The 17,997-nt window shown below is 44.4% G+C and overlaps 2 protein-coding genes across 3 annotated transcripts; one reads left to right on the top strand and one right to left on the bottom strand.

Annotated features, from left to right (window-relative positions):
• The first annotated feature begins 18 nt into the window (after window positions 1-18).
• On the top strand, window positions 19-13,082 carry GPN1 (GPN-loop GTPase 1). 2 transcript variants are annotated; one of them, XM_062489538.1, is made up of 14 exons: window positions 19-222; window positions 326-419; window positions 1,186-1,225; window positions 2,432-2,498; window positions 3,225-3,262; window positions 3,786-3,864; window positions 3,968-4,062; window positions 5,731-5,776; window positions 7,779-7,925; window positions 9,950-10,032; window positions 10,519-10,558; window positions 11,261-11,351; window positions 11,826-11,936; window positions 12,533-13,082. In XM_062489538.1, exons 1-14 carry the CDS (start codon window positions 148-150, stop codon window positions 12,622-12,624), a joined length of 1,098 nt encoding a protein of 365 aa, XP_062345522.1. In that variant the 5' UTR covers window positions 19-147; the 3' UTR covers window positions 12,625-13,082. The 2 variants fall into 2 exon arrangements, with proteins under 2 accessions (XP_062345522.1, XP_062345521.1); XM_062489537.1 differs by lacking the exons at window positions 1,186-1,225; window positions 2,432-2,498 and having other exon boundaries at window positions 205-222.
• Window positions 13,083-13,672: 590 nt separating this feature from the next.
• LOC134042820 (uncharacterized) lies at window positions 13,673-16,260 on the bottom strand. Its single transcript, XM_062490759.1, has 4 exons — window positions 16,173-16,260; window positions 15,882-16,130; window positions 15,068-15,449; window positions 13,673-14,628 (listed from the first exon to the last, which is right to left on the bottom strand). The coding sequence occupies exons 1-4, from the start codon at window positions 16,258-16,260 to the stop codon at window positions 14,487-14,489; spliced, it is 861 nt and encodes a 286-aa protein (XP_062346743.1). The 3' UTR covers window positions 13,673-14,486.
• Window positions 16,261-17,997: the final 1,737 nt, after the last annotated feature.

The following is a 17,997-nucleotide window of genomic DNA, read 5'->3' as shown; positions in this document are numbered from 1 at the left end:
CGGGGCCGCGCCGGGCCGTGCAGCGCCAGGAGGCCGCGCGGGCCCGCGGTGCGTCCCGGGCGGCAGCGGGGCCACAACCGGGTCCGCGTGCGTCACGTCGGGGCCACGGCCGCCCCCGCCCCGGAAGAACAAGTGGGCGCTGGGAAGATGGCGGCGGCGGCGGCTCCGGTGTGCGTGCTAGTGCTGGGCATGGCCGGCTCCGGAAAGACCACCTTCGTGCAGGTGAGAGGCTGCGGGAGTCGCGAGGGGCCGCGGGAGTCGCCGGCCGCCGCTGGGGGTACCCTCGTGCCCAGCGGGGCCTGACGCCATCCCCGTGTCTCCGCAGCGCCTGGCCGCCCACTTGCACGGGCAGCGCTGCCCTCCGTACGTGATCAACCTGGACCCTGCCGTACGCACCCTGCCTTTCCCCGCCAACATCGGTGAGTGCTGCGCCCTGCGGGACGCGTGGGCCCGGGCCGGAGGGGCGGCCTGGAGTCCGCCAGGAGAGAGCAGCTACGCAGGGCCTTAACCAGAGACAGAACCGGCTCGCGGAGGGTGCTTTCCCAATGTTCCGCGGAAGCGAATGCCTGAGGGAATACAAGCCGGGCTGCTTGTATCCCCGTACGGGAGTCCAAACCCTAATAAAAGAAGGGCTTGGAGACTAATTTTTTTAAATTTTAGCTCTCTTATCTAAACAGTCGTTAGCATGGGTAGTTTTAGAACCAAAGCTGTTCTTCCAATGCTGTCGTACATTTTTTTATATCATCTGATGTGATTGGAGGTGTTTGGGTTATGAAGGCTATGTTTTGTCAGCAGTAAAAGGATTAGCAGATTTGATCTGGTTCCCTACATTCACGCACACACTATCAACAAAGAGCTTTAAAGCACTTTAAAAGACACGAATTTTAGAGAAAATATTTTAGCAATAGAACAGATCTTATGTTTAGCTGTTCCAAAGAGCAATACCAGTCCCTAGTTTTGTGGCAATCCTGTCTCTTATGCTCTGTGAAGTATCCTAGCCAGCCCCTCCAAAGGATGAGAAAGACGGTGTGGGTGTACAGGTTGTTTTGCTGCTGTCAGAGGAATGACTGGAGTATCGGTTCCAGTAGTGGATCTCTAGCAACAGACAGATAGGTAGGTACACTTTGTTAGCTGATGGTGACCAGTTGGGGGTTGGAAAACTGCTTATATATCTCTGTCCCCTAGATATCAGGGACACTGTGAAGTACAAAGAAGTCATGAAACAGTATCCTTTTTTTGTCTAAATAATGATATTTGAAATTTCAAGTTTTTGAAAATAATCGGTCGTGTGCACACTGTGGTGAAGGTGCAGGAGGTGGGGGGATTGCAGTAATGCAGAGTGTTGCATGAAGATCAAGAGGTTTTGACTGTGTATTTCTTGCATGCGATACTAGGAACGTGTGTTCTACAAGATTTGGTACTTCTTTGGTAATTTTCTCCCGTGCTAAAAATGATTCTGACTCAACAGTAAGTTTTTACAAGTAATAGGGACTCTGCCCATGTAGATTTTTTCTTTTTTTCCCAGTTGTTCTTTCAAAGAACTTGTATCTTCTGTTGGTTTGTTTGTTTGTGTTTTTTTTTTTTCCTTTTTTTTCTTTTTTTTTTTTTCCTGTGGAAGCCAGCAGCCTTTTCCCCATGTTTTAACTAGTCTAATTTTATTTGTCATAAGCAAATATGGAAATTCCTACTTGCCTGTAGTAGGTGGACAAAACTATTTCTCCATTTGACCATAATCAAAACACTGTTGTGTCTCTGAATCTCAGAGACATCAGAGTGTTTGCTCTTGCTCACAGTGTTGGTGACTGTAGTGCAGTAACATTACACTGAAGTGGCTGCACTTCCAGAGGGCTTTGGAGATCCTTGGTCTCTTATGTAATAGCTTGTGCAGATGGAGGTGATACACAGTCTTTGGTTTTGACTTGTAAGTATGTCTCTTATATCTAATATTTCAGAAAAGAATAACGGTGGTGGGGGATAGGATTCTTGATTTTGGCTGTTGTTTGGTTTGGGATTTACCAGCAAAACATCCTAAATATAAGTTTCAAATTAATATGCAAGTGCTTTATTTGCTTCACTGGATTTGTTAGCCACTACTGGAGCTTCTGTGTCTTGTTAATAAGGGCCTAAAGAGGATGTTTGGCCTCACGTTTGGATACTGAGAGTAGTCATAGAGAAGACAGTATATTACAAGTCAATGCTGGTTCTTGTGCAGTTAAAACAAAAATGGCAAGGAGAAGCCACGTAGCCCCTCTTCCTTCTGTCACTTGCACATGTTTGGGTTAGAGTATTACCCTGCTGAATGACTTACAAGTCTTAATGGTGTACTAGGGCTGTTCTCCCTTGATCTCAAGGTATCCAGTGTGCATCTGTTATCAGAATTGACGATCTCTGGGGCCTGCATAAGCATCTGCTTTCCTAAATGAATCATCAGATATGGGCTGGGCCCAAATGGAGGAATAGTGACCTCTCTCAATCTCTTTGCTACAAGATTTGACCAGGTACAAGGTTATTCCTATGTGCTGTTCCTATGATGCTGTGCTGGAGATGGAGGGGCTTTGTATATGTTGAGTCTCAGAGAGCACTGTGTTTGGTTAGCCTTCTAGTATTTCTGGGGAGTTACTCTCCATACAGAAGCATGCATTTTACAGTGTTGTCAGAGCACATTAGCTTTCACATGAAAGATTTCAGCTTTTCAGCTTTTTTAAAGCAAAATTAAGAAGCCATATGTATGGAACATTCTTCAGCCTTTGTATAGGACTGTTGTTGCACCATGTTTCCTATGAAATCTTTCATATGAATGCTCTGGTTTTGAAATAGGGAAGCTCACTTCTAGAAACCTGTTAAATTTTCCCGGATTTGTTTGATAATTGACAACCCTCCTAAATCACAGCATTAAATCAGCTCTGGGGTGGGAACTGATGTCAGATAGTGAGACAATCTCTTAGTGAAAAGGCAGGGAACAACTGCCTTTAGTCAGGTACTAATTTCTTTAGCCAGGTACTAGAACACACACAAAATCAAGGTTGTCTTTGACCTATGCAGGGTCTGAGAATTTTTCACCCCTCATTAGTAAGGCATTTTCACCCTCTGAAAAGCATAAAGACTTAAGCTTTTTGATATTTACCTGCAGCTGTGCAAGTTAATGAAGTTTCTGCTATGAAATTAGGCTGAAAGTTTCCTGTTGTGAGCCTAAATACAAAATATACTTCTGCCTTTTCAATCAGGTGATGAAGTTTATTGAAAAAAGACAAAATGCATCCAAGTGAGTACATTCTACTGAGTTGTGCTTTGATGGGATCATTGTGAGAAAATTGCAAAATTGTAAAAAGCTTCTCTGAATGTTTTCTACTTGGTTTGTTCACCCTTGGTATAAATTTGGAATGTGGAAAATGGCATAGAACAGATAAACTAGATTTTCTTTAGATACATCTAAAGAAAGCGCGCTTATTACAGTCCTGCTTTTCTTGTATTCCACTAGACTGTCGTCTTCTCTTACACACTGTTCAAATAGGCAGCAATTCTTTTTCTGAAGATTTTGCACTACTAGCTGTCTGTCAAATTGATGCCTTCAACTAATGAGAGTACATGCATCTTAGTTACAAATTTTACACAGGATATTTTCAGGCACGCCCATAAATCTCATTAGTGTCTGGGAGAAGCTTTTCTCATCTGTTAAAGAATAACAGTGTCATTTGCCATTGTATGCTGGTAATAATCTAGTCAGAACAGGATCCTGTGCTTCACTAATTTTCCCTTATTGTTGTTTGGGGGTAACTTCTTACCAGGTATGTTATTATTGACACACCAGGGCAAATTGAGGTATTTACTTGGTCAGCATCGGGAACCATCATAACTGAGGCCTTGGTAAGTACATTTGACATGAGTGGACAGTGAAGTTCTGTGAATGACCTGGCTGTTGAGCAACGTGCTTCTTCTAATTAAGCTGTCTTTTACTTTATGTTCCCAGGCTTCCTCTTTTCCTTCAGTTGTTGTGTATGTGATGGACACCTCTCGCAGTACTAACCCTGTCACTTTTATGTCCAACATGCTGTATGCCTGCAGGTAAGAAAAGCTGTAAATGCAACCCATCAGCTTCAATTGCTGTGTCTCTTTAATAGTTATTTTTAAGGGGAATCATGGAATAGTTGGGGTTTAAAGTGACCTTTAAAGGCCATCTAGTCCACGCTCTCTTCTGTGGGCAGGGACATCTTCCACTAGGCCAGGTTGGTTCAAGCCCCATCCAATCTGGCCTTGAACACTTCCAGGGATGGGGCAACCACAGCTTCCTTGTGCACTGAACTCCAATATCTCTCTGCTGTCATTAGGAAAAATTTTGTCAGCATGTCCTTTCAGCTTAAAACCATTAACCCTTGTCCTGTCACTACAAGCCTTGGAAAAAAGTCACTCTCCGTTTTTCTTATAAACCTCTTTTTATACTGAAAAGCTGCAGTAAAGCTTCCCTGAAGCCTTCTCCAGGCTGAACAATCGCAAGTCTCTGGTCTGTCTCCATAGGAAGGTCCTTCCAGTCCTCTAACAGTTTACATGGCCTGCTATGGGCTTGTTTTACAGGTCCATGTCTTTCTTGTATCATGGTTTCCAGAGATGGATGCAGTGCTCCAGGTGGGATGAGTACAGAGTAGAAAGGGAGAATCACCTTCCTCACCCTGCTGCCCATGCTGCTATTGATGTGGCCCAGGGTGTGGTTAGTTTTGCACTTGTGTGTTTCATATCCTCTTAATCTACTGGCTCAGTTATTCTCTTAGTTATTTTCTCATTGGAAAAGCAGAATAATTTATGGACATCTGGAGATCATTGGTTCAAAACTCCCACTGAAAGCATTAAATAACCCATGAGACCTTGGTGTGATGAATGCTGCTTAAAATAGATTTAACACTGCCTATTGCTTATAAACCCATTTATCTAAGATATATCAAGATAGTCTAGTTTAAGTTCCTTTTTATAAACATGTCGTTTCTTATTCTGTTTTTCAATGTTATTGATACTGATAAGACATTCTTCAAGATTTGAGTTCAGCATAGCAAGGAGTTTTTGATTTATTGTATTCTTTCTCATACATTAATTTACCTGTTTTCTTTCATATTAAATCAGAGACTAAATGCCTATAGAATGATCAGCATAGCTAGAGCTGTCATAACCCATGGTAAATGTTGGTAAAAGATTTTCAAAAACCCTTGCAATCTTTGTATCAAGGTCAGGAGCTGTATCAGTATAACACTGTGCAAAATGTGTCTTATTGCATGCTGCATTTTCTGACATTAGTTTGAGCAAAAGGTGATAGCACATACATAGCGAAATGAATGTGTGAGCTCTTGTGTTGAGGTAGTTTTTCTTTATAGATGTTCTGTCTTATTTGAATCCATCGCTCAGTTCACAATCTCTCAGAGCCCGAGGTCTGAGTCAAATGCAAAATGCAAAGGGAATTAAAAACTGGGATCTGAGAGTCATAGAAAATGGTAACCAAAATCAACTGGGTGTATCAGAAATTTTCTGTCTCACAGATGTGTGCTTACATTTTGGGGAGGCATATTTTGTTCCAATGACCGTAAGCAGGACCTGGATGAAAATTGCATTCTAAATGGTGCAGAGGAAAAGAATTATCTTTTGATGTCAAATGTATTCAGTTCTGCACAAATTTTGTCTGCCATATGCTTTCTATTCTAGTGAGTTTTAAAATAATGTTAAACTTTTATTTTGTGTCTCCCTGCCCAGTATCCTGTACAAGACAAAGCTACCTTTCATCGTAGTTATGAACAAAGTAAGTTAAAGCTCTGGTTTCCATTTCCTGGTGGGACATTGTTCTGCTTAGCTTCTTTGGTGGGGTGTCTTTGTTTCACCACAGTAGTAGGTTTTTCTAGAAAAGAGACTGGGCTGCAGGCTGACAACCAAATCTAAAAGGGGTCTTTAATCTAGTATCCTAATGCACAAGCATAATCAGGGATGGGCCCTCAAGTCAGAGAGGATACCAACACTTTGAAACACGTTTGAGACCTTAAACCTGGGCTATAGGGAAACGGAACCCTGTAATGTAAGAGAGAGGTCGTTCTGGAGTCTGCTCTTACATGCCCTGTTTCCACATAGCATTCATTTGTCTTCGTATTGTTTCTGCTCAGCAGCAGGCTAATGACCCACAGTGGGAATGCTGTAACACCTGCATGTTGTGAAGAAGTCCCACATATTGTACCAGGCAAAACTTAGCAAAAGATGTTTGATCCAGTATTTGCTGGAAGGCAGATGCTAGTCTAAAGATACATATCCACTGTCATGTAATGCACTTATAGTCTTAAAGGAATGCTTTTGAGTTTAACAGCTGTCTCTTTAAACATAATAATTTCATATATTAAAAGAATCCCACTAGATTTTTGGTGTGAGTGCTGCTCTCCTCAGACATAATTTGTATTTGTGTCCCCATCGCAGCAAGCTCTCTGCACATACATGTATTTCCCATAAGCCATGCCTTGACTGTGCCATTTTCCCTCACACCAGCCAAGTAGTGTCAGTGTCTGCTGTGCCCCAACTCCACCCATCTAGCCAGTGACCCAAACCATATTTTGATACCTGCTTGCTTACTGAGTAAGGTTTTGTATGCTGTTGTCTCTAACTCTAGACAATAATTGTAGAAGAAGCTACTAAGCTTTTTTTTTTTTTCCATAGAAAAAGGCATGAGGTAGGAAAGTCATTCTCTCTTAAGAAAATACACCTTTTAAAACACTAAAAGTAGGACTTGATCAGTATATGTACGAAAGGTAGGCCCAAAGCTTAGGATTCATAACTTCAAACCTCCTTTTAATTTAATGTTTGCCTTTGCTAGAGTAAAGACAACAGCATTTTAGGAATTTTTAACAAAATGTAATTAAATTTATTTTTAAAAAATTGACTGTTGATAAGAATGGAAGAATCCTGGGCAACTGATAATATGCAGTGACAAAGATTTTAGAATTTTAAGATTTGCAGAGGGAAAAAAAGAAATTTGTACAGGTGATTTGGTTTTATTTATAGAATTATAAGTACTCAGGCTTTGGCCCTTAGTGAATTCAGGTCTGTCTCAAATCTTGTGAGTAATGCTAGGCAATACTTCATCTTTCTCCTTGCCATTGGTGCAGGAAAATGAAACACATCAGAGTTTTAGGCACCTCATATTGTGCTAAGAGTGGATATGGCTGTGGTAAGATGTTTATGAAACATTTTAATAGACTGTTTGCATATGAATCCATGTAAAACTGTGGAACCATCTCACCTGTTTGTGTCCACTGTCTTGCACTGAGTTTGGGTTGTAACTTCTTTGGGTCAGAACACAGCTCACATTTATAGAGACCCCATCCATGGGCTGCTGCCCAGTGTGGAAGTGACACTTGCTCCCCCAGCCCCCAAGCAATTGGGAAAGCTTGGGATTTCATTGACGGCTGCTCTTTTGGGGCCTCAGTCATGTGATCTGCTGTTTACACTGTAAACTGTATTGTACAGTGTGCAATTTTTGACTGCTTCTTTGCAGTAAATCATAGAAGGCTTTGGACCTGCGATTGTTTCCTTAAACAGTTGTTGCCTTCTTAAGCCTGAATGGTTGTTTGTTGTCTTTTCAGGTGTTCATGTAGTTGGTTTGATAGAAACAGAACTTGCAAAACATCAGACCAGGGCTGAGTATTTTGAAAAGATTAACATTTTGAAAGTAACATGGATTATAATGGATTTTTTTCTATTTGTTCACTTCAGAGCCTATGGCTAAGATTATTACTTCTGAATATTTTCCCTTCTCCTTCCAGACTGACATAATCGACCACAGTTTTGCAGTGGAATGGATGCAGGACTTTGAGACTTTTCAGGATGCACTGAATCAAGAGACCTCCTATGTCAGTAATCTGACTCGTTCTATGAGTTTAGTGTTGGATGAATTTTACAGTTCACTGAAGGTAAGAGTCTTCTTTTTGTTTATTATCTCTCATAAAAACCTAGAGAAGAGAAAGCCTCAAGAATAATGTTTTTGATGTAGGGTGGGAGTAGAGTGTAAGGAAGGCAAAAGGCAGACTCTGTTCACTGATGCTCAGGGAGAGAGGCAATAGACACAAGGTGAAATGCAGGAAACTATTTTTAAACAGAAGAGGAAAAAAATAACTTCATTTTTACTGACTGAGCACTGGAACAGATGGTCCAGAGAAATTGTGACGTCTCCATCCTTGGAGACAAAGTTGTGAGCAACCTATTCTAGTTAATTTTGCTTTTTGAGCAGGCAAGTTGGACTGAATGATCTCCAAAGGTATCATCCAATCCTAACCATCCTGTCCTTCTGTAAAGGGTCTTTGCACTGCCCTTTTGAACTGTAATCTGGTGATGAGTCAAGTTGAGGATTTGCTTATTTGAACATAGTAACTTTAGTAACTTGTCATGCTGAGTGGCAGCCCTGAATAATTTAATACTGAATTGTGATTAATCATGAAAAGAAAGCTAGGATAGGCTGGTAAGAGGCAGCATTCTTTGCAGCACTTCCTGTCTGAGGTAATTTTCCTTGTTCAGAAAGTGTCTAGCACAGTTATGCAATTTAGTACACAGGAAGAATGGAAAGAATCTCAATCCCAAACAAACACCCTCTCCCTCGACCCCACTATATTTGCTTAGGCAAGAAGAAGTTGGGGGGTGGTTTTCACACTTAACCAGGTTTTGAGAGACAGAGTAATCCAGTTCCTTAGGAAACTGCATGCATTGGAGGCTGTTCCTGTTCCCATAGTCCATGCTAAAGATTCAGCTAATTGTGTTTGTCATCAGCTTTTGCTAAAGAGAAAGTGAGCCTTCGTAGCTTTATGACTATCAAAAGAAAGACAATGAAAATAAGTGATTCCATTCAGATAGATAATGATAATGTAGCCAGAACAAAACTATTTTAAGTGTTCTATGTGGAACAATATACAGAATTTCAGAAGTGATTGTAGTGGTGCCATATACAGAATTAAAGTACTTCCTGTTCTTCATTTGTTTATCAGGTCATAGTTCTCTGCATGTCAGAACACTGGACTGGAGGGTGGGTCATATGATGATCATAGCATAGACTGCAGCTTGTACTTAAATGCAGGGAAAATATAAATGTTAACATATGTCAGCATATATTAATACTTTAAATCCTTTGGAGAGCTGTCTCACATTTGCTGTATTAATGATCAAATGCAAGGCTGTATTGCAAAAAGTCTTCCATTTGAAAGTGAGTAGTTGAGACTGTCTTGCTTTTGAAAAAGAGGAAGAATTTTTGTTAGAAGATGATCGATTCCGACTGGTAATAGTCCTAATGTAAAGTATTTTTAGGTAATTGATTTTATATAGGCAGAACAAATGGCCAGGAGTGTAATAATAAACAAATTCAAATTAGGAAGGAGATGTGCATGTTGCATGTTAATGTATTGCCATAGTAACTGATTAAATTCTCCACCTCTTGCTGTTCTGGGGTTGGACTGTGGACTTTTTAAAATGTGACGTGGCTAAATACAAAGTATTAGATGCAATTTCAGAGCCAGAAGGTCAGTTGTTGTCTATTTTGCTAATTCTAGTACCCTGATACATACTAACTACTTACAACCCTAGATGCAGACTGAATTATTAACAGTAAACAAGTAAGCAACAGAAAGATCTGAATTTCTCTTGAAATGCCCAGCTTGTTTAAAAAACCCAAATCCCCTTCCCCAAAGAAACACCGCTCCAAAATACTGCAACAACTCACCAAACAAAAAACCAGCAACAACCAGAAAAACAGAGGCAACAAACGTGAACAGCAAGTGGAGAAAGAGTTTGAAAGCAGGATGGATAGAAGCAGAAGTGTTACTGCACATTCCTATGCCACTGTGCTGATTAAATGGCTGTCGTTATGTTTAGACTAGTAATTATATGTTGTTTTTTTGTTAGAAACTGGTTCATTTACTCTCCAGTTCTGGGTGTGTGGTTTCTTTTGCAGGTGGTTGGTGTTTCTGCAGTGCTTGGCACAGGACTGGATGAGTTTTTTATCCAGCTTTCTAAAGCTGTAGATGAGTATGAGAGGTAAGGGGATAGTTAACCCAATGAACACTTCCTGAAGGTATTGATTTGTAACTCCTTTGATTTGAAGGACTCTATGCTTTCCTTAGCCAAGGTAGTTTAGGGTTTCTAATAAACTTCAAGCATCAGCATAAAAAGTGGCAGCATAAAGGAATTATTCAGAGGTGAATTTTTGTGTTCGGTGTTCAGTGAAAAATCAAAAGCTCTCTGTGCTATCAAGTATGTGAAGTAATATCTTTTCTATAATTCCATGCAGTGATCAAGGTTTGAACTCTTGCTATTTCAATGAAGCATGTTCACTTATTTTGCATCCATTGATATCAGAATCCAAATTGGGTAAAAAGTACTGTTAGTCCTTCTGAAATGTCTCAATCATGAAAGCCTAGAGAATTTTTTTTTTTTTTTTGCATAGAAGGAACCCTCTTGAGATTCTTCTTACTTAATATAAATCATGTGTTGATTTAGACTGAATGCACTCTGTCTTTTCAGAGAGTATCGTCCAGAATACGAACGCCTGAGAAAAACACTAGTAAGTGTTTTTAGCTACTGTACACCCAAGATACACTATCTTGAGGTCACTTCTATGCACACAATTGCCTTTATGTTGAGAGGGTCTAACATTTTATTTACTAGTCATAGTTAGTGTGGGAAACTTGTCATGAAGAAATCTGCTATCTGCCTTTTTTTCCTAGATGTGGTGGAGCATATCTTTACAAGAACAAAGATGTTTAATAAAACACGTATTGTTTGCTTCTTTAGTGCTAGTATTTGAGCTAATTGTGAGAAAACAATTGGGAAATAGTTGTGTATCTTCCCTTCAGAAGGATAGAGTTCTTGAAAATAAATTCTCAAGTGATTTGTTGAGGCTGTCCTTATTTTTTCCTGTACCAGTGAAGTGTAGTGGTTTGACTTAGACAGTAACAGAGACTGATTTGCAGTGCCAAAATCAGTATTTCTGCTCACCTTGAGTCCTGGTTGTCCAAAAGACAGTTCTCTGCAGGCACACTGAGTTTGGCTTCCTGATGCTTCTGAAAATGTTCTGCAAGTCCACCATGCTGGAGGTTGCTGTCCGTATTTAGTCAAAAGTTCTGTGTAACTTTAGCTGTAACATGAGATCTACTTAGTGACTTGCACTCTGGCTGGGGGACAGACTGCTAGGTTTGGGTGAGGTTACTTTTCTACAGATATTTTAAAATATTCTCAGAATCCACATGTAACTCTTGATCTCCAGGAGGAAGCTCAAGAGAAACAAAAGAGAGAGCAGCTGGAACACTTGTGGAAGGACATGGGCAGTGTGTGTGTGCAGGGCAGCACACTGGCAGGTACCTCACCAGGAAGATTAAATTCGCTGCAGAAGTTTTCTGAAGAGTTTGCGTTGAGAAATGCTTCTCTGTTCCCACAGCAAAAGTGTGAAAACAGCTCCATGTTAGAGGAGAGGAGCTTTAGTTCCTGTGGCATTGGCCACACTTAGCTCTTCCTGTGTCAGTCACAGGCATGGAAGAAACCCTGCTATGTAGCTAAAGCAGGAGACATACTAAAAATAATGAAGTACTTTAGAAAAGGCGGAAGAGATTAGAATATGGGAAAGCTGTGCTGTTGGCTGCACTGTTCTTATCTGAAGTATGTGCTGATGAAGTCTGCCCTGTGTCTCTGGGATCAACAAGCAGTATTCTGTCCTTTCAGAGCAGGTGTTAATTGTTGTGTTTATGTGCAGATAAAAGTTGCCAGTGTTAACAATACCTTACCTTTAGCAAGCTTTGGCTCGTTTGTGTACAACCATTACTTTTCCCTTCAAGGAACTGATGATGCTTCTGCAGTGGGTCCCTCTGAGCTAATCCTAACACGAGGAACTCTCGATGACGAGGAAGAAGAGAGTGAGAGTGATACTGATGACATTGACCATGAAGGTAAGGGAATGAGGCCTGAAAGCTGCCCATCTAGTCAGGAAATCCCCTCTGTATTTCATTACCTGGATGGACTGTAAAGACAGCCTAGAAAACAAGCAAACATTCAGTCACCTAAATATGTATCAGAATCCATAGCAGAAGCCCAGCTGCAATGTTTGGTCCAGGGCTGTCATTCTCCAACCTCTGTGAGAGTTTAATTGTAAATTTTCTATTTAAGTAATTAAATGTATGTATAACACATTAACTGGAGAACTTCTTAGGCTTGAGGCACGGAGTAGCCTTTGAACGTGATTAATGCATAGCTGTTTTATCATCTTTTTGACTTCACAGTTTCTGCCCCTGGCTCTCTTCACTTTTCTTGTGATTGTTGTCTTGCAATCTTCTAAGTTCTTAGAAGGTGATTTTTCTCTTCTGTAGCTCACAGATTTAATCTTTATTCTTTTCCTGTTCCATTGATGTTTAGGACCACTTACTTCCTTTGCCCTGTAATGTAGTTGAAGATCCATCAGATGTTCTATGTTGTTCTGACTGTCCTGACTCTAGCTTTTGTCAGTAACAAAAGTAGAATAGTGCTGAACGGTCGTTTCTTCCCTCAGTCACTGAGGAGAGTCATGAAGAACCAGCCTTCAGAAACTTCATGCAAGACATGCGGATGAAATGCCAGAGAAAAAGCAACCTGAATGAATGAGACCTTCACAAACAGAAGATTTGGAAGGAACAGCATAAAGAAACTTGCATGGAACCATGCGTGAAGATTTTTATTTGTGAACTGCTTCCTCTGATGGATTTTTATTTTTCTTTCTGCAGTAACTGTTGGTCATGTGAGTTAAAGATCCTGTAGCCAACAGACTGCACGTTTTGCCATCTGCCATTGTGACTTCCTGAAGCTGAAGGAATCAGATAGAAGTTTCTTTTCCTCCAGATTCTTCAGATCTATCTGTTTAGAGCTTAGATTTTGAGCTCTGACAGCATTAGTATCTGGTCCCCAGAAATGTGTTCCATTTGCAGGTGTCTGCTGCAGCCTGGGCACAAGTGATGCTGTATTGAACTTTATCAATCTGCTTATTGTTTGATGGTTTGATTTTCATTAAATATATTTTATGTATTAACAAATGTGTTATAATAATAGAAGGAGATTTCATTTTATGCCCTGTTCTGGACTGAGACTTTTTTCCTTGTGCTTGCAGCACAGCAAATGCATCTTAATTGCATTATACAGACATGGTACAGCTGTCTCCCATGAAAATTCTGAGTAAAGAAAGTTCCCAGGAAGGAAAGTAATAAAAAAGACTCCAGCTTGATTTGGCTGAGAACAGAAATACACATGGTTATGACCTGGCTGCATGTATCCCTAGGTTACTTAAAGCAAAGGGATTTCCATAGATGAGTGCCTACCTGGAATACAGACAAGTGCTTGGAGATTGGCTAATATTTTCCTGGCAGGCACAACAGGCACAGATGTTCACTTACAGTGTAGCAGTCTGGACCCTGAATCTTTGGGGTTTTTTCCTCCCTGTGAATTGGTGGCCTCACTGGATAGGTCTCCAGGTGGAAATTTGGCACAGGGACTTCTATCACCAATCCCAAATCACTAGTGTGGAACACCTCTCTGCTTTAATTTCTAAATCACTACTTCTCTTAGGGGATAAACCCTTCAATTTTACTTCAAATTCACCAAGTTCCAAACCGTGGCCACCAAGATTTTATAGCACCATGTCCATGGTGGAATCCTGGAAAACAGGAGATGTATAATCCGATGGGAATGTTCACAAGGAACCATGCTGACCTAACCTGTGACTACAGCCCAAAGGGAGCTCTCTTCCCAACACCTCTGGCTGTGCTGTGTGTCCTGACAGTTCCCATGCTGACACACAACAGCTCCCTCTGCCTGCTGCCTTGGGAAGTATCCCTAAGGTAGCCACAAAGAAAGGAGCTTCTTATGGACACGGTGCCTTGGCATTCAGGGGGAAAAGAAGGCGTTTTCAGTCTTCAGCACCTCACACTCCATCAGCATTGATAGCAAATGGCTTCAGCCATAGATAGTCAGATTTTGCGGATCCCTGTCTCACTTCAGGCTTGCCACAGGTACTGTCTGACAGAGAGAGGGAAGGAAACAGGTCTGGATGGACAGCCTGCTTCTAGAAAATCATCATAACCATTAAAGCATTAAATAAAACTGTAAGAACTTCCCAAATTATTAATTTCCCTGCAGACTGAGGGCTCAGAGTGGGACTAAGCTGAAGCACAGGCTGGACCTGCCATGAACAGACTATGTAAAGGTAAGAAGTAAAAGCTACTCAGACAATTCTGTAAAACATTCCAAAATCAGGCTCCTGGGATATGACAATCTCTGGGGTTTTTTTAATAATGTAAATTCTGAATTTTCTTCACAGGTTTTTGTCTTTTCCTTAGATTCTTTTAACTGTTATTTCAATTTGTCATTTTGGTGTTGTAGAGGCAATTCTACAACACCAATTTCATTATTTTATTTCTCACATTACCGTTTTATCATCTGTTCCTTCCATTGCCACGGAGATTTTAAACACAGTGCTAGTGCATTACAAAGAATACTTTCTCCTTTTTTATCTTTCCTGCATGGAGACAGTCCCTGGCAAGGAAGATGTTGCAGCTTTGCCTCTTGGAAGATGAAGCTCTTGCCCCAGCAGGAGCTCCTGACCCGTACCACAGGTCCCTGCAGTCAGCAAAAAAACAGTGGTGAAAGCAGATCATACTTTTAAGGACTGCAGCCGACCCCTGTGGGCCATTACATGCCCCTTTTCCCTGCAGTGCTGCAGAGGCTGGGTCACCCCCCGAGCCCCCCCCGCACCCGAGGGCTGCAGCTTTTCGGGCAAACCAGAGCCCCCGGTGCCTCTCAGAAGCTTCTCCTGGGCAGGCTGGGCCCAGGGCCGGTGTAGAGGATTTGCCTCCTGTCCTTCCCCCTGCTGTGGCCGCAGGCCCCACCTGCCCCTTTCCAGCCTGACCCGCGCTTGGGGGGGCTCTGCCTCCCTCCGCTGAGCCTGGCAGCAGGAACGGAGCTGGGCCGGGCCGGGCTGCCCAGGCAGGGCCTCTGCACAGCAAGGCACAGCTTGCCTGGAGACAGGGACACTCAGGAAAGGCTTCCCCAGACTCACCGAATTCCACGGCAATGCCAGGGGGCTGCAATCGCCCCATCCTCTGCGGGAGCTCCATCGGGGGAGGCTCCTTTGCAGCTTCCCCAGAGCTGAATCTCTGCGAATACGTTTGGAAAGCACTTGCGCAGATTCCAAGGCCCTGAGCACGGCCCGGCTCCTTTCTCTGCCGCGTCCCGCTCGCCTGCAGAAGAGGCCCCAGGCAGGGGCGAGTCCCGAGCTCCCGGCACGGCCCCGACCCGGCTGCTCCTGCCACCCCGGCTGGGAGCCGCAGGCCGGGACAGCCCCGAGCTGCGAGAGCACGTACTCACCCCGGGCCCGAGCCCCGCAACGCCTCTTCCATCCCCGCAGACATCCAAAGGCCTCTCCGTGCGCACAGCGCCGCCTGCAAAGGGCGGGGGGGAACCGGCTCAGGCACAGCAGCCCCGGCCCGGCCCCTTTACCAGCAGCGGCTCTGCCGCCTCAAGCACCAACCCCGACCGCACGCCCGGGCAGCGTCCGGCACCCCGAGTTAAGAGCCCAGACACAGCCGCGGGCAGAGAGCACGCCGCTCACCGCAGCACACAGCACCGCCCGGCCCAGCCCGGAACCCCCCCCGGGCACGCCCCCGGTCCCTCCGGGCCCCGCCTCAGAGAGCCCCGGCTCCGCCCCGAGCCCGCCCCGGCCGCAGCGCCCGGCACTGCAGCCACCACCTGAGCCGGAACCCTTCTCAAGATGGCGGAAGGGAGCGCGTGCCGGGACCCTGCGATATGGGAGAGCCGACACGCACGGGACGGCGGCCACGGAAGGACCACGTTCCCCGGCCAGAGAGGCATACCAGCCGTAGCCTGTTGGTGACCGCCCGGCTCCAGCGCGTCCGCGGCGCCGCTGAGCCCATAGCCCGTGTCGGGACGATTGGAAACGCCACGCAGAATCGCGCTGGAGGGATCGGTGTCGTCGTCGCGCGCAGGCAATGCAGTAGACAGGCTGTGGGGGTCCTCTTTCCCCCTCCTTTTTTGCTGCCCTATGTAGAAGGTCCGGCGAGTGACGACCGAGTAGCCATATTGTGAGTGGTATGACGTAATTTCTGCCCCTTCTCGCCACCATATTTAGTACTACCAGAAGCTACCGCCATCTTTGTTTAGGGAGGCTAAAAGAAGGCCCCTCACATTGGCGACTATTGAAGTCGCCTGCATGAATCCGACGCCGAAGCCCATCCCGCGCTCTCGGCGCGATTTTCCGCTGCTTTTTCCGCTGCGAGGACAGGCGCGAACTGCTCAGAGGTGCTGGAAATAGCTCGTGGGACAGGCGGCGGGAAATCGCACCGAGAGCGCGCGATCGGCGTCGGGGGCCGAATTCAGGCAGGCGAGTTCAATAGACACCGTTATCTGGGGCTTCACAGTTACCACAACAAGCATAGCGGCGGTGCCGGAAGTGGCTTCTGCCAGTACTAAAGATGGCGCGAGAAAGGGCGGAATTTATGTCACGCCACTCCCAAGATGGCGCCCCGGCCGTCACTCGCAAGACCTTCTACATAGGGTGGCAAAAAAGGCGGGAAAAAAGGACCCCACAGCGTGTCTACTGTATTGACTGCCCGCGACGCCGACACCGATCCCCCCCGGCGCGATTTGGCGCGGCGTTTCCAATCGTGCCCACACGGGCTGTGGGCTCAGCGGAGCCGCGGGCACGCGGCAGCCCGGTGGGTGCCGACAGGCGGCGCCAGCGACGCTTCTCTGTGCCGGGGTCCTATTGCATCCGCAGTCCCGAGTGTCGCAGCAGTCCCCATGGCGGGGTCCCGGCACGTGCTCCCTTCCGCCATCTTGAGAAGGTCACGCGCACAGTACTGCGCTCTGCCGCCCTTCGCACCCTCGGGAGCCTCGCAGCCACGGCCGCTGGCATCCTCCTCAGCCAGCGCATCGCTTTGCACCCCGAACTCGCCTCCACCCCTCCCCTCTCTTTACAGACACCACCCTGATCGCCGCTCGCTCCCTTCCCGAGTTCGGCGCTCACGGAGCGCCCCCACCGCCCTCCCGCAGCAGCGCCGAGGAGGAGCCGGTCGCCGGTTCGGGGCACGGCTGCAGTACCGCGCTGTGTCCACAAGGCGGCAGCACTGCCCGGGCTCCGGCTCCGGGCACGGCTGCAGTACCGATCTCTTCCCACAAGGCGGCAGCACTGCGGCCGAGCTCAGCCCGGGGCTGCGGCTCTTTGGGGACACGGGGGACACAGACAGAGAGACAGACACACACAGACACAGAGAGACACACAGACAGAGAGAGACACACAGACAGAGAGACAGACACACACACTGAGAGACAGACACACACAGACAGAGAGACAGACAGACACACAGACAGAGAGACAGACAGACACACAGAGAGACAGACACACACACTGAGAGACAGACACACACAGACAGAGAGACAGACACACACAGACACACACACACACACACAGACACACAGACACACAGAGAGACAAGGGGCCAAAAAACATCGAGATCCCTCCCTTTAAAAAATCCTACTAAACGAATGCCCCCAAAAAAACCCCGACCCAAACTAAAAAATCCCTGCCATGAACAAATTAAAAAACCCTCAAACCCATTAGATATATATATAAAAATATATATGTGTTTGTTAATAATTAATTTATATTCATAAACAATACCTATTTTTGGATATTGAATTTAATATATATTGTAGCAAATTACAACATAGGTGCAATTTTTTTTTATTAAGAAATCTTTATATTACTGATATTTGTTGATATTTTATGTATATATATAAATACACATATTTATATATTCTATATCTTCACATTTTTATATCATTTATGGAAAAGCCCGGCCTCTAACAGAAAACAAAAAACCCTTTATTTTAAAAATATATTTCAATTAATTTTTCTATTTATATTTTGCATACTTACGTGTAATTCATATATCCATATTATCTACATAT

This window comes from Cinclus cinclus, chromosome 3 (assembly GCF_963662255.1).
Source record: "Cinclus cinclus chromosome 3, bCinCin1.1, whole genome shotgun sequence".
NCBI lineage: Eukaryota > Metazoa > Chordata > Aves > Passeriformes > Cinclidae > Cinclus > Cinclus cinclus.
This window is presented reverse-complemented; position numbering and strand designations above follow the sequence as displayed.